The sequence below is a fragment of the Saccopteryx bilineata genome, chromosome 5 (genome assembly GCF_036850765.1).
Source record: "Saccopteryx bilineata isolate mSacBil1 chromosome 5, mSacBil1_pri_phased_curated, whole genome shotgun sequence".
In the NCBI taxonomy this organism is placed as follows: domain Eukaryota; kingdom Metazoa; phylum Chordata; class Mammalia; order Chiroptera; family Emballonuridae; genus Saccopteryx; species Saccopteryx bilineata.
The window spans coordinates 117316460-117328491 of NC_089494.1; the positions used below are offsets into that span (position 1 = coordinate 117316460).

Consider the following 12032-nt stretch of genomic DNA (forward strand, 5'->3'; position numbering starts at 1 on the left):
CTTTATCCACTGCGCCACCACAGGTCAGGTTTTTCTTCTCTCTGTTATGCCTCAAGTTGCCGGCCTTCTATGTCACTAATGCTCTCTTATATCTGGCCAGTTCTATTAGCTAACCTTGTTGCCTCGTTTTTCAGTTCATGAATTGAGTTTTTCATCTTTGTTTGATTTGTTTTTAGTTTCAATTTCCTTGGAAATATGTTTTTGTTGAGTTGTTTTTTGAGTTCCCTAAATTGCCTTTCTATGTTTTCTTGTATATCTCTGAGTATTTTTAGGATTTCTATTTTAAATCCTGTCATTTAGCTCCACGGTTTCCAATATATTAAATTTCTTCTCCATAAATTTTTTCCTCATCCATCTGTGCTACATCTCTTTCTTTTGTATCCATGTTATTCGATTTCCTTTTCCTTAATGGCATCTGAGGGTGGTTTTGTTAATAGCACTAATGAGAATTAATAAAGAATAAAAACTAAAAAAAGAAAAAAAATGGGGAAAAAAAGAAAATTTCTTTTTTTTCTCCCCCTCTTCCTTGAGAAAATATCGTGATAAACTGTGAATTATATTGTGCTAAATTGAACAAAAACTACCTATAATGAAGGGCCTGAGTTGGGGAGAAGTAATAAAGGGGCAAAAAAGGAGGTAGAGACCCACAAAATGCAAAAAAGGAAAAAATTTGGGTCAAGAATAAAATGATTTGCTTGTAAGTGATGGTCAACTGAGAGATATAATGAGAGGGATAAGAGGGAAACAGGAAAAAGAAAAAAATTACTATTGTATTAAGTGGAGCAAAAACTAGATAGAATGAAGAGCCGGGATTGGGGGGAATGCTAATGTGTTAAAAAGCGAAGTAAAAAGAACCCAAAATACCACAAAGAAAAAATCTGAGTCCCAAATAAAATAATTTGTTCATGAGTGAGACTGAATGAGAGGAAAGTAAAGGAGAAAAGAAGAAACTAATAGAGAGGCAGAAAAAATAAAAAAGAGAGAGAGAGTTAAGGGTTTTAGAGTGTAACCCTCATGGAGAGAAAGGAAGAAGAAAAGAAAGAAAATGGGAAATGTAATACTTATGAGTAATGTAGTTCAAGAAAAGAATAAGATGGGTAGAGAATAAAAGGACCAAGGTAGAAGAAAAAATAAAAAATAATAAAGACAAGAAGATGAAAGAAACAAAAAAAAGTGGAAAAAGTTATAAAGTCTGTGCATTTTTCTTGATTTTGAGATGTTATCTTCTTCCTTTGTCTTTCCTGTCCCTGTTCCTGGTCGGTGACTCTGTACCCCAGGCTCTGCCCCTGTGGCATGCTTAGGTAGAGATTTGCAGTTGATGAATCTCTATGGCAGTGTCATCTATTAGGCCTTCAGTCTCGTTGGTAGTTGGGGCTTGTTAGCATTTGCAGGCTCCAACAATGGGAGAGTCCATTTTCCCGGAGCCTTTCTCCTAGTCTCTCCTTCCTGAATTAGCAGCCTGATGATCCAGCTATGAGGCTGCTGCTGCTTCTACCTTCGTGTTCAGTGTGTGGGACTTCCAGATGCTCCAAGGATAGATTTTTTTCTGTCACTGGATGAAGAACTTGTTGAAATTTTGGGGAGAAGTATCAAGAGCGCTCCTCACAGAGCCATTTCTCTGATGTCACTTTTATAGCTATTTCTATAATTATGTAACAAGAATGGTGTTGCACTGTGATCTATTATATAGAGCTATATGTATGGAAAAGTTTGGTCAGTTTTTCAAGCAATGTATCTTGTTGGCAAAGACACAATAAAGTTGCATATTATAGACAATAGAAAAAAAAAGAATGGATAAACAAAATGTGGTATATACATACAAAAGTTTAATTCAGCAATAGAAATAAAAAAGAACGACTCACACTATGAGTAAGCCTTATAAACAGAATGCTAAGTACAAGGCAGTCAACAAGACTACATTTAGTGTGATGTTTATTTGCATGAAATGTACAAAAAGGGGCAAATTAAAAAGCAGACTAGTGGTGGCCAGGGGCCAGAGGAAAGGAAGGAATGGAGAGTGACCGTTAATGTATGTGATTTCTTTTTGGGAGTGATGAGAATGTTCTAAAACTAGACAGTAGTAATGGCTACACAAGTTTGTGACTATACTAAAAACCACTCAACTGGTCACTGTAAAATGTATATGGTAAATTATGAAAACCACAGTACATGAAATATCTCAATAAGAAAGCTCTTATTTAAAAATAAAAAAAACAATACTTTAAAAATAAAATATACATAAACATGGGGGTGCATTTCTCCTTTTGGAACAGTGCTATGGTGTTGTTGGGGTATATTCCTAAAAGTGGAATAGCTGGGTCAAAAGTTAGTTCGATTTTTAATTTTTTGAGCAATCTCCATACTGTTTTCCACAGTGGCTGCACCAGTCTGCATTCTCACCAGTAGTGCAGGAGGGTTCCCTTTTCTTCACATCCTCACCAGCACTTATTCTGTGTTGTTCTTTTGATGAGTGCCATTCTGACTGGTGTGAGGTGATCTTTCATTGTGGTTTTAATTTGCATTTCTATAATCATTAGTGATGTTGAGCATTTTTTCATATGCCTATTGGCCATTGTATGTCCTCTTTGAAGAAGTGTCTATTCATTTCTTTTGCCCATTTTTTGATTGGATTGTTTGTCTTCCTAGCGTTGAGTTTTACAAGTTCTTTATAGCAGCATTGTTCACAATAGCAAAGATCTGGAAACAGCCCAAGTGTCCATCAGTGGACAAGTGGATTAAAAAAGCTTTGGTACAGGCCCTGGCCAGTTGGCTCAGTGGTAGAGCATCGGCCTGGCGTGCAGAAGTCCCAGGTTCGATTCCCGGCCAGGGCACTCAGGAAAAGCGCCCATCTGCTTCTCCACCCCTACCCCTCTCCTTCCTCTCTGTCTCTCTCTTCCCCTCCCGCAGCCGAGGCTCCATTGGAGCAAAGATGGCCCGGGCGCTGGGGATGGCTTCTTGGCCTCTGTCCCAGGCGCTAGAGTGGGTCTGGTCGCAACAGAGTGACGCCCCGGAGGGGCAGAGCATTGCCCCCTGGTGGGCAGAGCATCGCCCCTGGTGGGCGTGCCGGGTGGATCCCAGTCGGGCGCATGCGGGAGTCTGTCTGACTGTCTCTCCCCATTTCCAGCTTCAGGGAAAAAAAAAAAAAAAAGCTTTGGTACATATATACTATGGAATACTACTCAGCCATAAGAAATGATGACATTGGATCATTTACAATATGGATGGACCTTGATAACATTATACTGAGTGAAATAAGTAAATCAGAAAAAACTAAGAACTATGATTCCATACATAGATGGGACATAAAAATGAGACTCAGAGACATGGACAAGAATGTGATGGTAACAGGGGGGAGGGGGCACAAAGAAAACCAGATAGAAGGTGATGGAAGACAATCTGACTTTGGGTGAGCAGTATGCAACATAATCAAGTGTCAGAACAGTCGAGAGGCCCTGGCCGGTTGGCTCAGTGGTAGAGCGTTGGCCTGGCGTGCAGGAGTCCTGGATTCGATTTCCGGCCAGGGCACACAGGAGAAGTGCCCATCTGCTTCTCCACCCCTCCCCTTCTCCTTCCTCTCTGTCTCTCTCTTCCCTTCCCACAGCCAAGGATCCATTGTAGCAAAGTTGGCCCGGGCGCTGAGGATGGCTCTATGGCCTCTGCCTTAAGTGCTAGAATGGCTCTGGTTGCAACAGAGCAACGGCCCAGAAGGGCAGAGCATCGCCCCCTGGTGGGCATGCCAGGTGGATCCCGGTCAGGCGCATGCGGGAGTCTGTCTGACTGCCTCCCCATTTCCAACTTCAGAAAAATACAAAAAAAAAAAAATCGGGAGATGTTTTCTCTGAACATATGTACCCTGATTTATCAATGTCACCCCATTAAAACTAATTTAAAAATTCCCAGATACAAAAAATTTAAAATATATATATATAGATAACAAAAAAAGAGATCTCAGAAATTAAAACAAAACTAGAAAACAATTTTAACCCAACACCCAGTAGAATGGTTGGAAGATAAATTCAAGAAAATCTCGCAGGATTGCAAAATTGTGAAGCTATAAATAGTAGAGAAAAATCAGAAAACTAGTCCAAGTGGTCATAATATAACCACTCATATTTAAAGAAACTTGCCCAGGTCCAAACAACATGATGTTCCAAACTGAAAGGTCCTCTAAGTACACAGCACAATGAAAATAGTCTCATACAGGACCCTTCACCATAAAGTTTCAGACAAACACTGGAGACAAAGAGAATCAAAATTACCTACATAGGATAAAGATTTGGAATGACTTTGGACTGCTCAGTAGAAACGCTGAAAGCTGGAAAACATGGGCATTAGTTTTAACATTCTAGATGAAAATGACTTCTAACCAAGATTTCTAACCCCTGACAAATTATCTATATTAAAATAGAATAAAGGTATTCTCAGACTCTGAAAAAGTCTCCTCCACATCCTTTCTGAGAAAGCTAGTGGAGGATATGCATAAGTAAATTGAGAAAACCAAGACAAAGAAAAGACATGATCACCAAAAAACTGCAGATACACCTGCAGAAAAAGGAAAAGTAAAACCCCAGGATGATGACAGAAAGGGAGATGCCAGGATTATCAAGTAAGCGTAAGGCTGTGCAGGCCACCAGTCAAACTGGAACAGGCTCAAGGAGACTTCCACATCCTTACAATATGGAGACAGTACTAGTTCATGATAAGATGTAGACAACTATGCAAGTGAAAATAAGATGATATTAACCCAGGAAAAACAAAAGGCTGTGGAGGCCCTGGCCGGTTGGCTCAGTGGTAGAGCGTCGGCCTGGTGTGCGGAAGTCCCGGGTTCGATTCCCAGCCAGGGCACACATGAGAAGCGCCCATCTGCTTCTCCCCCCCTCCCCCCCTCCTTCCTCTCTGTCCCTCTCTTCCCGTCCCGCAGCCGAGGCTCCATTGGAGCAAAGATGGCCCAGGTGCTGGGGATGGCTCCTTGGCCTCTGCCCCAGGCGCTAGAGTGGCTCTGGTCGCCACAGAGCGATGCCCCGGAGGGGCAGAGCATTGCCCCCTGGTGGGCAGAGCGTCACCCCTGGTGGGTGTGCCAGGTGGATCCCGGTCAGGCGCATGCGGGAGTCTGTCTGACTCTCCCCGTTTCCAGCTTCAGAAAAATACAAAAAAAAAAAAAAAAAAAAAAGGGCTGTGGAAAAAAAGGTAATCATAGCTCACCAAATATAAACAATGAGCTGTGAATGGAACACATAATCATAATATAAACTAAATGTTCTAACTGAAATTAAAATATGACTGTATTTGGCAGATGAGGAGATGGCAGCTGTACATGAGGGAGCTTAGGAAGAAAGAGGGATACTCTGCATCCTCCATAAGGCAACGTAAAATTCTTATAGTGACGAAACAGTAAAAGATAGAATGCATTCATACTATCAGGAGATAGAGCAATAGATACAAAAGAATCAATAAAAACAAGTGACAACCCTGGCCGGCTAGCTCAGCAGTAGAGCACTGTCCTGGCATGTGGAAGTCCTGGGTTCACTTTCTGGCCAGGGCACACAGGAGAAGTGCTCATCTGCTTTTCTACCCTTCTCCTTCTTTTTTTTTTTTTTTTTTAAGGCACACTCTTAGGTAAGAGGCGCTTTTTTTTTTTTTTTTTTTAAATTCATTTTAGAGAGGCGAGAGAGAGACCAAGAGAGAAGGAGGGAGGAGCTGGAAGCATCAACTCCCATATGTGCCTTGACCAGGCAAGCCCAGGGTTTTGAACCGGCGACCTCAGCATTTCCAGGTTGATGCTTTATCCACTGCGCCACCACAGGTCAGGCCCCTTCTCCTTCTCATTTCTATCTCTCTCTTCCCCTCCTGCAGCCAAGGCTCCATTGCAGCAAAGTTGGATTAGGCACTAAAGATGGCTCCATGGCCTCTGCCTTAGGCGCTAGAATGGCTTCGGTTGGAATGGAGCAACACCCTGGATGGGCAGAGCATCGCCCACTAGTGAGCATGCCGGGTGGATCCCGGTCGGGCTCACGCAGGGTCTGTCTCTCTGCCTCTCACTTCAGAAAAATACCAAAAAATAAAAAAATAAAAATTAAAAAAAAACCAGGTGACAGTTTTTGCCTCTGAGAGAGGATGGTAGAAGAGTAAGGAGTTGCTTTTTCTCAATATATCTTACAAACCTAGTCAACTCTCTCTCTATAAATGAGACGAGATACTGCCAAGCACACTTCTCACCCTGCCTTTGCCTTGGGCCCTCTCTATAGCACCAAAGCATTAGCAAACAAATTAAAGTTTCTATTTTTCCCTTAGTAATACCTCATTAAGTAATAATATCTAATGAGTGTTTATAAATTTTTTAAATAGGTTGAAACAGGAAAACAAAGAGCTATTTAAAACTGCAGGTTCAATGCATCTAATGACATACATCAACTCTTATAATAAATTAACTTCAGGTTCTTTGTTTGTTTTGTTTTGTTTTAAGTAAGAGGAGAAGAGACAGACAGACTTCTGCATGCACCCCAATCAGGATCCACCTAGCAACCCCCGTCTGGGGCTGACACTCGAATCAACCAAGCTATCCTCAGCACCAGAAGCTGATGCTTGGACCAATAGAGCCACTGGCTGCAGGAAGGGGAGAGAGAAAAAAGAGGAAGAGGGAGGAGAAAAGAAGTAGATGGCACTTCTTAGGGATTCCCCTTACTGGGGATTGAATCCAGGACATCAGCATGCCAGGCTGACACTCTAACCACTCAGCACAAACCGGCCAGGGCCCAGATTATCTTCAAGCTTTTAAGTGGCTTAACACCAGTCTTATCTATAGTTTCAAAACAAAATATACCACATTGAATAAAAATATTTTCTAGAATATATATAATGGGAGGAGAGTGAATGTCAGAGCATGCTAAGAAAGCACGTGTCTATGAAAGTAAGCCGCAGAAGTTACAGAGGGTCTATTTACATTTTATACAGTTGCTAAACATGCCTCACAAATATCATGACTATATGGCACCTTACAATAGTTAGCCATAAACAGTGTACGTACTTTCTGAACACACTACGTGCTTGAATCATAAAAATAATGTGTTAATGTAAAACGGTCAATTGGAGTTCACAGTTCAGCTCTACTGAGATCCCATGTATGTGGAGAAACCCTCTAACATGAAGACTTTGTGGAGTATCTCTGCTTTATTATCTGGCTCCATATTATTTTAGTATCAGATGACAAGACTTAAATAATTTTTAACGCATACTCCAAAGCGTAATTCCAGCTCCTCCAAAGTGAAGCTGATGAATGTATAAGTCTCTTTTCCCAACTGTGAAGAGAAAAAAACTGCTGCTCAAATGAGACTACTTTTATTATTTAAGTCATTTAGCTGATACTATTAAGGCATTCTTATTCATCATATATTTCTTAGAGTTATAGTTAATCTTCTCAAGTCTAGCACTCAATGAACAAATTCATAAGAGGTCAACATTTTTATTTCAAGTTTTAGAAAGCATTAAGCAAATTCTACCATATATTATTAGGCCTATGGAACCTTGCTAAGTTGAAAAATCTGCTATGGTCACATAATAACAAAAAAGTCTATAATGATATAACAGACGTCTGGAATAGCCAAGTATTCCAGTCAGCCAACTGGAGGCACATATAGCAGATACAAATTTCCCAAATAATGGTAGGATTCTTTAAACATCTCGTTCCATTTGCACACCCTCCCCACAAAATAAAGGTGGCAGACAGAACCTTTGACCCGCATAATGCTGGACCTTAGCTAACTTAATTTTCTTGTAATAAATCCAAACAAACTTGAAGTCTCAGCTTCTTTCACAACAGCGGGGTCTTTAAGAAAACTGCCAGCCCAGTTCTCCAACCATGTGTATTCTAAATTTTACAGTCATGGCTGTGAAGCACGTCGGTCTGTTTCGCTAGAAGTACCTTCTCCATTTGGTTCCAAATTTTTTGGAAGGATTTTAGGTAACATGAGAGAGCAAAAATCCTCATTACTTTTCTTTCTTTCTTTCTTTTTTTTTTTTTTTTTTTTTTTTTTTGGTAGGAGAGACAGAGAGACTCAGAGAGAGGGACAGATAGGGACAGATAGACAGGAAGGGAGAGAGATGAGAAACATCAATTCTTTGCGGTTCCTTAGTTGTTCATTGATTGATTTCTCATATGTGCCTTGACCGTGGGGCTACAGCAGATTGAGTGACCCCTTGCTCAAGCCAGCGACCTTGGGCTCAAGCTGGCAACCTCGGGGTCTCGAACCCGGTCCTCCACGTCCCAATCCAATACTCTATCCACTGCGCCACTGCCTGGTCAGGCTACCTCTCATTACTTTTCAAAAAGGCCCCGCTCTTCTCTAACTTTTTACATATTTTTAAAAAATATATGTAAGTAGAAAGAACACATGACTGGGAGTCTGGAAGAGAAGGTTCCAGCCCCAGCTCTGGCAGTAACTGCCTCTGGGGGCTTCGTGTAGTCATATTCACAGCCTAGATTATTATAGGGCAATCAGAGTAACAGAACACAAAAAAAATCAGCAAAGGAAAAGGATGCATGGGGTGAAGACCAGTCTCCACTGGTGAAGTCACACAGTCCCCCAGCAACGGCTGTGACGACATATGAAATGCTGTTTCATTAGTCTCGATGCCTGCAGCTGTCATTGGGACTGGTCACACACTCACACCCGCTGCCTGGCGCTTACCAAAATGCCAAAATGTCAGACTCCCTGGGGAAAGCAGGCATTGAGCATCACACTGCACAGTGGGGCAGTAAGCTACTCTTATCTCACTACTTGGGAGTAACGGGAACCCTCCCAAAATCCAGGTTTCCAGACGCCAGCTGAGGGCCAACTCTGCAAGCAGGAGTCTACAGACAGGGGCCTGCTGTGTTGACTCCTTTCTGCACCCAATTCTCCAGAGCTCAGTTTCACCATGTCACCTCCCCCGGCCTATCAGCTCACCAAAGCAACCTTCAGACATCACACAGGTGTCCCACTGAGTGAGACAGCCTGTTCCTGAGCCACACAGCATGGTGAGCCAGGCTTTGAGCAGGAAAAGGTTTTATCTTATTGCTTAATGCCTATTTTCCCAAAAATGATCACATCATCATACAGCCCTCTCCTGCAGCCCCTGCTCTCTCTATTCACCTGTGTCCTCCAATTTTGCCAAGAGATTGCTTAGTAGTTTTGTCTGTAAGTCCGTCTCTCACTGTAAGTGCCCCATCACCATCCATTCAAAGTCCAGAAGCCTGAGGTTGACAATACATGGACATAATCTATTCTCATAGGTGACTGTTAGTAAACATATGAAAGGCCGTTGTCTCCCCACCTCATTCTGTTGCACACAGCACAGGGCCATGTGAGAACGATACCAGTGTTAGACATGACTCAGTAAGAAAGAAGCACAGCCCCACTCACTGGCTTGTGGAACTCCTACTTTAGGGTGAGGGCCCACTTCTGTCATAGCCAATTGAGGAACTCAAGACACATGACACCTATACTGTTTCAATCTTCCATCCCATATCCAGATGCTTTGTAAACTCTTTTGTGAAAAGGATAAAGATAATTAAAAAGGTGAGTTAGAAAACAGGGCTTCAATCTTAGTTCTGACTCTTCCTATCTATGTGATCTCCCAAGTCACTCCATGTCTCTGGGCCTCTGGTGTTTCCATGGCCACAATGACAGGCTCTAACAAGCTGCTGAGTCCAGTCCCTGTCTAACATTCCAGAGTTTTCACATTACCCGCCCCCCTTAGAGAAACGGTGCGGGGCAAAGGGGTTAGAATTCATTTGGTATAAGGTGTCTGCATTACAGTTCAAATTATGACTATCCAAATGGCTACAGAGACTTCTGTGCACTCAAGTTGTCTTGGATCTGAGAAGATGCTGATCCCCTTGCACTTGCTCCTTCATGGTGAGACTGTCATGACTGAACAGAAAACGACCATTTCAAAGATGTTTTCTAAACCAAACTCATGCTACAAAGGCTCCACTGATTCAAAAATCCTTATGAACCAAAAGAATGCTGGATTTTCAAAATCAATCAATTTTAAGTATGTGTCTAAAATCAGGACATAACATGGAGGCTCAGACACCTGGGTTAGGGTTGGTTGGTCCGTTCATTCACTCACTCATTCAATCATTTTTACAGCTGGAGTCTCAGCTTTCCTAGCCAGCAGCCCAGGTTTTCCAGACAGCACTGTCCCAGTTACCTTAGCTGAACCCCTGGTCCCGGATTTGAGCTTGTCACTACCCCTATCTTTTTAATGACAGGACAAAAGATGGGACCACAGGTTTCCGGCTCCTATCACAGCTCCACACTGGCATCCTCTGGGCCTAAGTCTCCTTCTTATAGACTCAGGAGCCTCTGACCTCCTGTCACCCACCTGGCAGGAATCATGCCCGGAGTGGGTCTCCCTCAGGCTGGCCAGTAGTGTGTGGGTTCTTGACTTCACGCAGGAAAGAATTCAGAACACAAGTCCAGGTGACTCTGAGAATATACTTACTAAAGCTGGAGACAGGAAGGGCTTGGGACAGAAGAAGCAACAGAAGAGGGCCTAAGCAGGGCTGCTGTGGCTCCCTAGAAACCTTGTGGGAAAGCAATGAACCACACTGGGAAATCAGAGGAGAGGGGGGCCCTGGACACAGGTTTAGGGGGTTAGCTGTCACCGCCCACTGCTCCCCTGGTTGCAAGTCTCGTGGGGACCCTTAGAGTTTAGGAAATGCACACCTGAGAAGGAGGAAAGGGGTGGACGTGCTAGGGGGAAGGGTGGGGCATGTGAGTCCTACTTTTGAGGAATTGGAATGAGAGGGTCCCCTAACATATGATCTGGACAAGATCCCCAACCACCAATCTGCTACCCACACGTTGTTTGAATAAAAGTATCACAACAAAATGAGCAGTGCAAACCAAAATGTTAACTGAAAAAGAATGTGGGGATGGGGGGAGCAGAAGAAAAGAAAAAAATCTGAACTCACCGGGACTGTGGCAATCCTTTTTTACTGAGATCTGCCCTCACACGTTCTCCTACATGTCTGTAAATTTCCACTAAGCTGTTTATTGCTGCATCTCGAACCTAGACGTAAAAGAAGAAATCTTACAGCTGCTCTGTGTCATCCGAAAGCACTTCCTGCAGGGACGTAACAGGCACACCCCATCCCGAGGTTATCACCAGCTCACCAGTGCACCTGTGTGTACGATCCTTTCTAAACATTTGACTGATAAAGAAAGCCATGCTTAATAGTTTTGACTCCGTAGGTGCAATCCCAAAGACTAGAAAAATATTAGTTCTCATTCCTACATACACATTCAAGTCCATATTCCCCTAGTATTTTTCATTCTTTTAAGATGATCTCAGAAAACTAGAATTTTCAGAGCATCTTTCCATATAAGAAATCACTACAAATAATGGGTTATACTAAAACTAAAACACTATGTCAAGTATTGTGGATTTAGATCAAACACTAGTGAGAAAAAAAAAATGAGTAGTACAGGCTACACAGAGCCCTATATTCAACAAGCTCATAAAAATATTTTAAATGAAAAGTGAAAATAAAAAGTTCATAGTTCTGGCCCTGGCCGGTTGGCTCAGCGGTAGAGCGTTGGCCTGGCGTGCGGGGGACCCGGGTTCGATTCCCGGCCAGGGCACTCAGGAGAAGTGCCCATCTGCTTCTCCACCCCTCCCCCTCTCCTTCCTCTCTGTCTCTCTCTTCCCCTCCTGCAGCCAAGGCTCCATTGGAGCAAAGATGGCCCCGGCGCTGGGGATGGCTCCTTGGCCTCTGCCCCAGGAGCTAGAGTGGCTCTGGCCTCAACAGAGCGATGCCCCGGAGGGGCAGAGCATCGCCCCCTGGTGGGCAGCGCATCGCCCCCTGGTGGGTGTGCCGGGTGGATCCCGGTCGGGTGCATGCGGGAGTCTGTCTGACTGTCTCTCCCCGTTTCCAGCTTCAGAAAAATACAAAAAAAAAAAAAAAATTCATAGTTCTAAAAAGGAAATGGGGAAAAAGTCTATAAATTGTACATTTAACCCAGGACAAGGTATAATAAAAACATTTT

The 12032-nt window shown here is 43.0% G+C and overlaps 1 protein-coding gene across 25 annotated transcripts in view; it reads right to left on the reverse strand.

Annotated features, from left to right (window-relative positions):
- Positions 1-12032, reverse strand: part of CLASP1 (cytoplasmic linker associated protein 1) — a 288466-nt gene that overhangs the window by 179705 nt on the left and 96729 nt on the right. For all 25 annotated transcript variants that reach the window (XM_066280483.1, XM_066280480.1, XM_066280481.1 and 22 more), the window contains one exon: positions 10958-11055. In XM_066280483.1, the coding sequence (XP_066136580.1) occupies positions 10958-11055 (98 nt within the window). The remainder of the gene's footprint in view (positions 1-10957; positions 11056-12032) is intronic.